This window comes from Pteronotus mesoamericanus, unplaced genomic scaffold (genome assembly GCF_021234165.1).
Source record: "Pteronotus mesoamericanus isolate MK-2021 breed Mesoamerican mustached bat unplaced genomic scaffold, CSHL_Meso_final contig_58, whole genome shotgun sequence".
NCBI lineage: Eukaryota > Metazoa > Chordata > Mammalia > Chiroptera > Mormoopidae > Pteronotus > Pteronotus mesoamericanus.
The window spans coordinates 3438313-3450833 of NW_026555205.1; the positions used below are offsets into that span (position 1 = coordinate 3438313).

At 40.1% G+C, this 12521-nt stretch overlaps 1 protein-coding gene across 1 annotated transcript in view; it reads left to right on the plus strand.

Moving 5' to 3' along the window:
• The first annotated feature begins 4474 nt into the window (after positions 1-4474).
• The window catches only part of LHFPL1 (LHFPL tetraspan subfamily member 1), a 78339-nt gene continuing 70292 nt past the window's right edge, over positions 4475-12521 (plus strand). Inside the window, exon 1 of the mRNA XM_054580414.1 lies at positions 4475-4856. Coding sequence (XP_054436389.1) covers positions 4475-4856 — 382 coding nt within the window. The remainder of the gene's footprint in view (positions 4857-12521) is intronic.

Here is a 12521-nt window from a genome sequence, read left to right on the forward strand (position 1 = left end):
AGATAAATAAAATTGACAAGTCTTTAAGCAGATTCATCAAGACAAAAAGGGAGAGGATCCAAATAAATAATATGAGAAATGAAAGAGGAGAAATCACAACTGATACCACATAAATACAAAGGATCGTCAGAAACTACTATGAAAAATTATATGCCAAGAAATTTCAAAACCTTGATGAAATGGGCAACTTTTAAGAAAAGTATAATCTTCCAACACTGAAGGAGGAAGAAACAGAAAGCTTGAAGAGACCGATAACAGCTGGGGAATTTGAAGCAGTCATCACGAAACTCCCAGCACACAAAAGCCCAGGGCCAGATGGTGTCCCAGGAGAATTTTACAAAACATTTAAGGAAGAGCTAACCTCTGTCCTTCTCAGACTATTCCAAAAAATCCAAGAGGAGGGAAGACTCCCAGACTCTTTTTATGAGGCCAGCATCACCCTAATCCCAAAACCAGATAAAGACCCTACAAAGAAAAAAAAAAAACAAGAGATCGATTTCGCTGATGAATATAGATGCTAAAATCCTCAATAAAATATTGGAAACCGCATCCAACAATACATTCAAAAGATTATCCACCACGATCAAGTGGGATTCATCCCTGGGATGCAGGGATGGTTCAATATATGCAAGTCAATAAATATAATACGTCACATAAATAAAAGACAAAAACCACATGATCATCTCGATAGAAGCAGAAATATCATTGGGTAAGGTACATCACGCATTTATGAGCAAAACATTCAGTAAAATAGGAATAAATGGGACAGTCCTCAACGTTATAAAGGCCATGTATGAAAAACATACAGCCAACATCATACTCAATGGGTAAAAATGAAAACTTTCCCACTAAGATCGGGGACAGTACCGCTTTCAGCACTTCTTTTCATCATCTTATTGGAAGTTCTACCCACAGCGGTCAGACAAGAAAAAGAAATAAAAGGCATCCAAATAAGAAAGGAGGAAGGAAAATTATCATTGTTTGCAGATGACATGACAGTGTTCATAGAAAACACTGTAGATTCTACCAAAAAACTACTCAACCTAATAAGTGAATTTGGCAAAACAGCAGGATACAAAGTCAATATTCAGAAATCAAAGACAGTTTTGTACACCTGCAGTGAATAGAAGAAGGGGAAATCAGAAAAAGAAATCTCATTTGCTATAGCAACAAGAAAAATAAAGGAACTAGGAATAAATTTAACCAGGTAGGTAAAATACCTGTATGCAGAAAACTATACAACATTGAAGAAAGAAATAAGGAAGACACAAATAAATGGAAGCATACATCGTGCTCATGGATTGGAAGAATTAATATCATCAAAATGTGCATACTACCCAAGGCAATTTATAGATTCAGCGCAATCCCTATTAAGATACCAATGATGTATTTCACAGAAATAGAACAGATATTTAAAAAATTTATATGGAATCATAAATAACCCCTAATAGCCACAGCGATTTTGAGAAAGAAAAACAAAGTGGAGGGATCACAATACCGAACATCAAAGAATATTACAAAGCCAGTATACTTGAAACATTCTGTTACTGGCACAAGAACAGTCCCATAGACCAGTGGAACAGAATACAAAGCACAGAGATAAGCCCATGTCTATATGGGCAACTAATATTTGACAAAGGGGGCAGATGGATAATGTGGAGCAATAATAGCCTCTTGAACAAATGTTGTTGGGAGAACTGGATGGCTACAGGCAAAAAATTGAAATTGGATCATCAACTGACATCATACACAAAAATAAACTCAAGATGGTTAAAAGACTTAAATATAAGTAGCAACACCATAAATGTCCTAGAGGAGAACACTGACAAGAAACTCTCAGATACCCCACAGAGCAATTTGTTCACTGATATGTCTCCTAAAGCAAGGGATATAAAGGAAAGAATAAACAGGTGGGACCTCATCAAAATAAGAAGCTTCTGCACAGCTAAAGAAAACATCTGCAAAATGAAAAGAGAGCCAACTGAATGGGAAAATATATTTGCTAATGATACATCAGATAGAGGTTTGATCTCCAAGATATAGAAAGAACTCACTCGACTCCACTCCAAGAAGACAAATGATCCAATCAAAAAATGGGCAAAGGACCTGGGCAGATGCTTTTCCAAGGAAGAGATACTGAGAGCCCAGAGACATTTGAAAGGATGCTCGGCATCACTTGCCATCAGAGAAATGCAGATCAAAACCACCATGAGGTACCACCTCACACTGGTCAGAATGGCCATCATAAACAGATCACAAACAACAGGTGCTGGCAAGGCTATGGAGAAAAGGGAACCCTAGTACACTGTTGGTGGGAATGCAGACTGGTGCAGCCACTGTGGAAAGCAGTGTGGAATTTCCTCAGAAAGCTGAAAATGTAACTGCCTTTTGATCCAGTGATTCTCCTGCTGGGACTATACCCTAAGAATTCCAAACCGCCGATTCAAAAGAACCTACGTACCCCAATGTTCATAGCAGCACGATTGACAATAGCTAAGTGTTGGAGGCAACCTAAATGCCCATCAGTAGATGATTGGATCAAAAAATATGGTACATTTACACAATGGAATACTATACAGTAGAATGAAAAAAGAACTACTACACTTCGCAACAGCATGGACAGAATTGGAGAGCATTATGCTAAGTGAAATAAGCCAGGGAGCGAAATACAAATATCATATGATCTCACTTATAAGCGGAACCTAACCATCAATACAAAGATGCAAGGAAAATAAGACCAGCAACCCTGAAAGGAAAGGGAACCAACAGAGACAATAGGGAAGGGGGGGGGCGGGGAAAAAGAAGGGAAGGGGAAAGTCAAGGAACATATAGCATGGTCTCATGGACAAAGCCAATGTGGGGAAGGATTGAGGGAGGGAGAGGGGTAAGGGGGGAGGGGAAAGCAGTGGGGGGAAGGCAGAGAGAAATGTGTTTGGAAAAATTAATTAATTAAAGAAAACAAATTGGAGAAGGATTGGGGATGGGGAAGGGGAGAGGGGGCAGGGGAAAGTAGTGGGGGAAGGCAGAGAGACGTATTTGAAAAAATAAATTAATTAATTAAAAATAATACAAGAAAAAAAAGAGTTGTCTTAAATAAAGATGACTTGAAGTGCCTACTCTGTGCAAGGCATTGTTTGATGGTGGTTGTGAAAGTGATCATAGCTGAGCCTGATCCCTGGGACACTGAATGTAGTTGTTGCTTTCTCCTGACTGTCGCTGATTGACCCTGTATAGCCAGTTCTTTTACTTTTCTTGTCTTCCATCTCCCTCCCTTGACCCCTTTCCCACCACCTGTAACTTTAACCAGTAATCGAGAAGCTTTTGAAACATACTTCACCATCTGCCTGCTGGAGACATTCACAGTGCTGTCATTAGTGTGGGCTCAGGCTGCTCTAATTGAGAAACAGGCCATTAAGCAATGGCAGATTAATGGAGTTGGGAGGAAAGTGGTTGATTTTTGACAGAATGGTCTGTGAAAGCCATTTGTGAACTCAGCCAAGATGATTTGATCTAAAATGACTCTCAGCATCTTGAATCTGAGATAACTTGTTCCAAAGACATCTTGAAAGTCCCTATAGCTACATGTATGTTCATACAGTCAGACAGGGGGTACCTGATAAATTACAGAAATATGAGAAGCTTTTTTGATTATATTAATCAAAGGAAAAGGCAGCTTTTCTTAGTAACTAGTCTAGAGTTAAACACCTTTCACTCGTTAGAAAGTTGGCTCACATTTTAATTTTGGGAGAAAGTGATGGAATGGTACTTATTCAATGATAAGCATAAAGTATGAGACTAGGCATCCCTTGTTTTATTCCAGCTATTTCAACCTGGCTGGTATAACCCTGTGAAAAGCCAACATGAATACAGTATTGTACATCTTACCTAGTTCAACTCCATAGTGAGCTCTTCTTCACTCTTCTCCCTTGTATTAGGGGCAGGCCCTGTGAGTTGTCTTCTTTCTTTCTTTGTTCACTGAAAAGAACTTGGTTCCTGGCCCTCTTGAGATATCACTTCTTTCCAAGCCTCTAAGCCAGCAGAGCCATTCCACTGGAAGATGGATGCTTTCTGAGTAGCCTGGGTTTCATTCAAGCTTCCTTCTAGCCACTTGTTCCATGCTGGATGTCAAGAATTAAAAGCTGTCAGATCAGGCTGCATTTAAATTGGCAGAGAAGTCACTAATTCAGTTCTGTGGGGTTTTTTTTTTTTCATTGCAACCTAGAGACTATAGAACTCTAAATCAGATGGAAGAAAACAAATATGGCAAAACTGCTAGAAAGCAGAATATCATAAGGACCCAAATGGTCCTTGAGAGAATAACCTTACCCAGAAGCAAGGGCCAAGTGGCCCATGAATGAGTCCCAGGACTGACCAGCCAGATGAAAAATAGTCTGATGGAGTCTACATGATAACTTCTTGTATCTGATGTTGTGACCCAACTCATCTCCTCATACCTGCAGAGCAACTCCAGACCATGAAGAGCAGCCTGACCCTGGTGGGGACCCTCTGGGCCTTCCTGTCCCTTGTTACTGCTGTGGCCAGTTCTACCAGTTACTTCCTGCCTTACTGGCTCTTTGGATCCCAGCTGGGGAAGCCAGTGTCATTCAGCATGTTCCGGAGGTGCAACTACCCTGTGCGGGGAGAGGGGAACAGTCTGATCATGGTGGAAGAGTGTGGGCGCTATGCCAACTTCAGTGCCATCCCAAGCCTTGCCTGGCAGATGTGCACGGTGGTGACAGGTGCCGGCTGTGCTCTCCTCCTCCTGGTGGCATTAGCTGCAGTCCTGGGCTGCTGCATGGAGGAGCTCATCTCCAGAATGATGGCACGTTGCATGGGAGCAGCACAGTTTGTGGGAGGTAAGTCAATACTGCTGAGACTGAGTAGGTTGGGGAATTTTGAGGAGGGTGGGGAGGAAGTGGGAAGTGTTACCTTATAGGAAATCCACTCTCAACCCCTCCACTATGTCCATCTCTAAGGCTATAAAAAAAAGGACTCCTTTGAAAGTCTAGGACTCTCTAAACTGTAATCTATATCAGGGTTGCATTCACAGCAAAATTGGTTAGTAGGCAGTTGATAACATTTTTTTTCCAGTCTCCATTTTCATCACTTTTGCTTGCAAGGTGTTTATTCAAAAATATTTTCCAGGTCTACTTTCCATGGGCAGCAACCTATATTATAGTATTACTGTTTCGAAATGAACTTGGCCTTTAAAAACCCTGATCTCAGAGGACAGTGATGTAATAAACACATACACACAAATGCTAATTATTAACAAGAGTTTAATAAAGTCTTCACCAAAGAAATACATCTTTAATAGTGAAATGCTAGGTACATAAAAGACTGTAGATAACTGCTTATTTGGCCCACATCTAAGGCTCTCCCTGTCTGGTAGCCATTAACAATCTATCCAGATTTCTTATGGCCCTGTCCCATCCTCTAACCCTCTAAATTAGTGTAGGTAAACTGGGATGCAAACACTATAAATGGGCTAAGAAAGACCAAATGCAAAATTGCAGCCTGCAGGAAGGCAATGGGAGCAGTTTAATTTGAATTATATGGGGGGGGGAAGCAAGTTTACATGGAGAGGCAAATATATGTATGAATATGTGAGCTATATTTTATACCTGGATGAGGCACTGGGAAAAAGTGCTGATAGAAGCTATAGGTTGAAGTGTGTTGTTGTTACTCATGAAGTTTTAGAATCATTATTCAATTCATTATTATTAGTACCTCCATGAGCAACACAGTGTGGGTAACTGGAGCCAAGAAATTTGGATTCCACTTCTGGCTCTTCCACTAAGTTGCCCTGTGACCATGTGCAAATGAGAATAACCTCTCCATTGTTCACTTCCTTTCCTTGAATGTGTTCACTGGCAAGATAGCCTAGATCCCAATTTTCTTTATTCTCTCCAATGACTGAGTTCAGGTGGTCTTGGCGTGAGGCAGCAGTGATGAGCTAAGACAGTGGTTCTCAATAGGGGCTGATTTTTTGCTTCCTCTCCCTGGGGACATCTAGCAATCTTTTTGAGACATTTTTGGTTATCACAATTTGTGGAGGGTGTTACTGGCATACACTAAGTAGAAGCAAGGGATGCCACTGAATACCCCACAGTGCACAAGAATAAGACACCTGTCCTTTCTCCAAAACAAAGATGTATCTGGTCCAAAATGTCAATAGTGCCAAAGTTGAGAAACCCTGTGAGCTAAGGTGTCACTGTTTCCTGGCCTGCTTATGAAAAGCACCAGATTCTGTTTGTTGAATTACAGTTAAGGTGATGTTTATAGATTCTCTCTTTCCTCAGATGCATTGTGAAGGTTTTAAGTTTGAACCAAAATTCTAGCTTCCCTTATCTCTGAATTTTTCTACTCTTTCATTACTAATGGTTTTCTCGCCACATTGGAAAGTCATTAGATTGTTTCTTTCTTCCCCTTGAAAGCCATGGTGTAGAAACAGTCATTAAGGCTATTCTAAGCCAATGACTTAATCCCTCTTTAGGGGTTTCCTGAATATCACAAAGGAACCTGAAGTAGTCTCACCTTTCATTTACCTGAAGGGTGGTCCTTGAAATTAATATTTATAGCTCCAAGGCTCACCTAATTATCAGACACAGAACAGGATTTTAATAACTATAGAAAGAATGAACACATGGCTAAGGCAATGTTTAGTGTATGTTGGGATAACATGGACAAATAAGAGCTGGGTTCATTTACATCCTTTCTTTTCTTTACAGGCTTCCACTCAAGGGTGTTAACTTCTCTTGCACCTTGAGAGTGACAAATTAACCTCACTTGAAATTCTAAGAATTTTTGGCAGAGAGTGAGGAAGTGCTAAGTGGTAGGAATCAGAAGGGGAAAAAGTGGGGACAACTGTAATTGAACAGCAATCAAAAAATGTAAAAAATAAGTTGAGTAGTAATAGCCTCCATTAGACTCTAAGAATTAACAGTGGCTCCTACTGCCAGCTTGCCTCCTATCTTGGTCTTTGTTGAGGATTTTACAAAAACCCTTATGCTTCTCCATATGATATTTTTTTTAGTTGAACACGCTTCCTAGATCTAGAAACTCAAAGAAAATTGTTGAGTGAAGATGTGGGAAAATAATGGAGATTTAGACTCACATGGACTGAGTGGGGAAGGACTTTGGCTGAGTGGCAGGTATCATAGGGGGAAGTCAAAATAGTGACATTTTCATCTTATATGCTGCTGCCATTCTCTATTCTTCATTGACCTTTGCACATATGAACATGATCAGAGTATTTACACTTAGAGGAGGGCCTTTAATATTTGAGAATAAGATGTCATTGATAGTAGTCATGGAAAGAGTCAAAACCCAAGTTGTGTTATAAGGTTTATTCCTGGGCAAGGGAATGATATTGGACAAATAACTAAATTTCCACAGCTTCCATATCTGTAACAGCAATCAACTAATAGTTGTTACCACTTCCATTTTAGAAGTTTATGCCTGTTAAGTTTGCATCAAATGTGAAGAAGTGGTGAAGACTACTTGGATATATCATATTTTCCAGGAGTCCTTTTGGCACATGATCATTACCCAAAGCTCTTTAGGCATCTCAGGCCTGACCCCTCAGAGATGGGATCTACCAGTGACAGACAGCCAAGCTTGAACAGCATTTCGAGCACCATGGACAAAAGAAACAAGAGAAAGAGCTGTGGAAGTTTAGTTTAAACTTATTGTTCAGCTGAAGGGAATTGATGCTCCAGGCCTGGCTGGTTCTCAGCCACTAATGCATTAACTGAAATACATTAGGGGGAGGAGCCAATTTGTCTCAGGACTGGTTTATCTCTGCCAGACCCCAAACCACTGAAGAGATGGAGTATCCATTAAGAACTATCTTCTCCCCCTGCTTTACTCTTGTTCCCCAGTTTAGCGGCTTCCCACAGAGATGAGCGGTGGGAAGTGGAAGAGACAGGAAGAAATAAAGATCTGCTTGACTGAGTCATACTCAGCAAGGTGACCTGATGGGGCCCTTGGGTCCCATTTACTCCACCTGTGGCTGATTCAGCTGGACAAGCTTAGGGTTCAGAGAGCCTTCCACTGGGACCTTCATGCCCTGCTCCAACCGGTGAAGGAAACATCTGGCCAGGAGATTATTTCAACCCTGGGGATGCTAAGGTTTCCAACCAGCTGGCCCCCAGCCCCTGAGAACTGGATCATTATTCACATTACCACGTGTGTGTGTGTGTATTCAATACAAGATATATGTGAATTATCCTTTATCTTCAGTGACAGCTAAACAAATAAAAAAAACATAGGTGAGGAATAAATATAAGGACTGTCTTGGCAGGAAAAAGTGTAAGATCTTAGATCAGGTTACTCAAGGGAGACCAAGAATCTTTATAGAGTAGGGAATGTATCAGAATAACTTAGAGTGTTTAAAAATGTAGACTCAATAACTTTCCATTCTGATATACACAGCAACAAGTGGAAGGCTTTGTGTTTTGAAAAATCTCCCTAGTGGTTTTAATGTGTATAGTGCGTTCCCTTTCCCCAACCCACATGAGAATCACCACTCTGAATATACCTATAATACCAAGGGCATAAAATGTAATACACTTAGATAGGCACTGATGTTTTTCTCCATGTATGATCTTAATGCTACATGCTTCAAGCTGGATGAAAACTGTCACTGGGAATAGATCACTGAGAACTTGATTTGAGGAAAGGGTGCTGTTTTTCTAAAAAGACCATTATCTTCTCTGGAAACTATTAATTTCTTGGAAAGTCCTCAAAAGTTTTACCAGTCATCATTTAACTTATCCTCACCAAGCTCAACAAGGATTATAGAAATGGCTTTCTGTTTGGAAAATGGTATTCAAAGAAGTTAACCTGCTAGCAAGGTCTCATATAACAAATTAAGCAGAGAATATGGTTCAGGGTTTCTGACTCTCAGCTCTGAGCTTTATGAACTAGTCCCATTGATTTTTCTTTTTCCTTTTGGAGAAAAAAATGCTATCACAGTGGTTTTCAGAGCAGTCCAGGAACCACTTGTATAATTATTACCTGGGGTGCTCGTTAGGGCCATTCTAAGACTACTGAATCAGAACGGATGCTTATCACTCTGTGTTTTACACACTGATTTATTTTTGAAGCTATAGTATGAAATATTTCTGATGTATGTACAACTCAGCTGAGGAAATAGAGTATTATCGAGGCAATTGAAGTTTCCTTCATACCCTAATCATATTCTCTTGTCCCTATAGCAAACTTAACTACTGTCTTGGATTTGTTATTTATCACTCCCCAGAAGATTCCACTACACATTAAATTTGAGAACCTCTGCTCAGCTTTGTTATAATGTTGCTTTTAAAAGGTAGTTCCCTTTTCTTCCATGTCTGCTTGAATTTAAATATCTCCCCATCTCTCAAAGGCCAAGTCAAATGCAACTTCTTTGTGAAGCCTCCCTTGATCTACTTTAGAAATCCCTAGCAGAAGTGAACTCTGACTGAAAATATTAGGTCCAAAGAATGGGAGAGTTGAGTGGGGGAGTTCCCTGGGAAGGGAAAGCTGAGATATACCTGGAGGACAGATATAAATTTTCCACCGTGTTTGAGCTGAAGTTGCTAAAGGAGCAATAAGATGAACAAATTAATAACAAATTAACTCATATTATGCTTTTGCTCAGGGTAGTAAATTTAAAGTAATAACCATATTTGGACAGATATTTGTGGATAGGTTGGGGTGTGTAACAAACTGAGTGCCCACCCAAAAGTTACACTTTTATAAGTAGGGTTCCAAGTGCCATTTGAGATTGTGTTCCTGAGGGTTTGTATTGACATTGAAGTTGCTGCTCAAGTTGAGTGAAGTGTCCAACTCTGGGCTTCTGCTTGGTTAAAGAAGTGATTTCAAACAATAACAATCACGTTTGGGGAGAACATTTGGTACATTTTGTGAAAGGAGATTCTTGTGGAAGGAGAAATTGAGGAAGGGAAACAAAGTAGTCACCTGCAAGTGTGCAGAAAGAGAGTGAGGATGGGAACACAATTTAATGTGCTTTTTTTCCCTTCCTAAAGTACTAAAGTACTAAAGTAAAATACTATAGTAAAGCTGAGCATATGCAGTTGAGGCAGACTTTTCCAAAAGGCATGTGAGGTTGGAAGGGTTGTAAAACTTGAATTAGTAATGATTCATAGAGAAGTGGGGCCTAGGGCTATAGCTCATATGTGCAAGGCCAGGGTTTCAACTCATATCCTCTGCTGCCATATCCCCATGCTCCTAATATATTCAATGGTATTTTTCTTAAGTGTTGGTACTAGGACCAGATAGATGCATCAGATTACTAGAGTGCTTTTGAAATGCATATGCCTGGGCTGCAGTTACTGAATTAAATACCTGTGTGTGAGTACTCCAAATTTATATATTTTAAAAATATTTTATTTGTTTATTTTTAGAGAGATGAGAAGGGAAGGAGAAAAAGAGGGAGAGAAACTTTGGTGTGAGAGATAAACATTGATCGGCTGCCTCTTGCATGTGCTCTCACCAGGGACTGAACCCACAATCCAGGCATGTGCCCCAACTGGGAATAGAACCAGCAACACCTCACTTCACAGGAAGATGCCCAACTTACTGAACCACAATGGTCAGGGCCAAATCTATATTTTTAATAAGCTCCCATTCTTCCAGAAGGTGGCAGAGTCTGGCACTGGCAAATGACTTCTGAGTTGCTATTTGAAACACTTCTCCACAATTTGAAATTGATGATAATTGCTGGAGACAAATATATTGGAGAATAAATTTCTCTGTGACTTTGTGTTTTAAAATATGTCTTCCAGGATATCTTTCTTCAGCTATGATACAAAGTAATGCAATCAGCTGTTCAAGTTACAAGTACAATGTCTTCATTAAGTGTGTGTACAATCTATTGGGTTCACCTATCTAAAAGGCAGGATGAAGGATAGGAGATAGGAGAAATGGTAAGGCAGGTCTGGCAGAGCAGCATGGAGCCATATGCACTGGGGCAGAATACATTCTAGGCAGAGATTTCTGATATCTGGTCTGGTGCCTATGAAACACTGCAAGATAACAACTCCAAACAGGCAGCTTTTGAATAGAGCCTTATTCAGCTTTTTTATTTATTTATTTATATTTTTTTAATTAATTTATTTTTCAAAATACATTTGTCTCTGCCTTCCCCCCACTGCTTTCCCCTCCCCCCTCCCTCCTCTCCCTCCCTCAATCTTTCCCCACTTTGTCTTTGTCCATGGTTCCTTGCTATATGTTCCTTGACTTGCCCCTTCCCTTCCTTTTCCCCCACCCACCCCTCCCTCCTTCACTCTTGTCCCTGTTGGTTTCTTTTTCTTTCAGTGTTGCTGGTCTTATTTTCCTTGCATCTTTGTTTTGTTGGTTAGGTTCTGCTTATACGTGAGATCATGTGGTATTTGTCTTTCGCCCCCTGGCTTATTTCACTTAGCATAATGCTCTCCAGTTCCATCCATGCTGTCCCGAAGTGTAATAGTTCTTTTTTTTTCTTTCTGTTGAATAGTATTCCATTGTGTAAATGTACCATAATTTTTTGATCCAATCATCTACTGATGGACATTTAGGTTGCTTCCAACACTTGGCTATTGTAAATTGTGCTGCTATGAACATTGGGGTGCATAGGTTCTTTCGAATGGGCGTTTTGGGAGCCTTAGGGTCTAGTCCCAGCAGGGGAATCACTGGATTAAAAGAAGTTCCGTTTTCAGCTTTTTGAGGAAATTCCATTGTGCTTCCCACAATGGCTACACCAGTCTGCATTCCCACCAACAGTGTACTAGTGTTCCCTTTCCTCCACAGCCTTGCCAGCACCTGTTGTTTGTTGATCTGTTTATGATGGCCATCTGACCAGTGTGAGGTGGTATCTCATTGTGGTTTTGATCTGCATTTCTCTGATGGCAAGTGATGCTGAGCATCCTTTCAAATGTCTCTGGGCTCTCAGTATCTCTTCCTTGGAAAAGCATCTGTCCAGGTCTTTTGCCCATTTTTTGATTGGATCGTTTGTCTTCTTGGAGTGGAGTTAAGCAAGTTTTTTATATATTTGGGAGTCTGACCTCTATCTGATGTATCATTAGCAAATATATTTTCCTATTCAGTTGGCTCCCTTTTCATTTTGCTGATGTTTTCTTTAGCCATGAAGTTTCCTATTTTGATGAGGTCCCACTTGTTTATTCTTTCCTTTATATCCCTTACTTTAGAAGACATATCGGTGAAAAAATTGCTGCATGGGATATCTGAGAGTTTCCTGCCAATGTTCTCCTCTAGGACTTTTATGGTGTTGTGACTTATATTTAAGTCTTTTAACCATCTTGAGTTCATTTTTGTATACGTTGTAAGTTGCTTGTTGTATTTTACTTTTTTGCATGTAGCTCTCCACCTCTTCCAACACCATTTGTTGAAGAAGCTATTTGCATTCCACTTTAAACTTCTCCGCCTTTGTTATATTAATTGAACATAGAGACATGGGTTTATTTCTGAGCTCTCTATTCTGTTCCATTTTTCTATGTGTCTGTTTTCATGGCAGTACC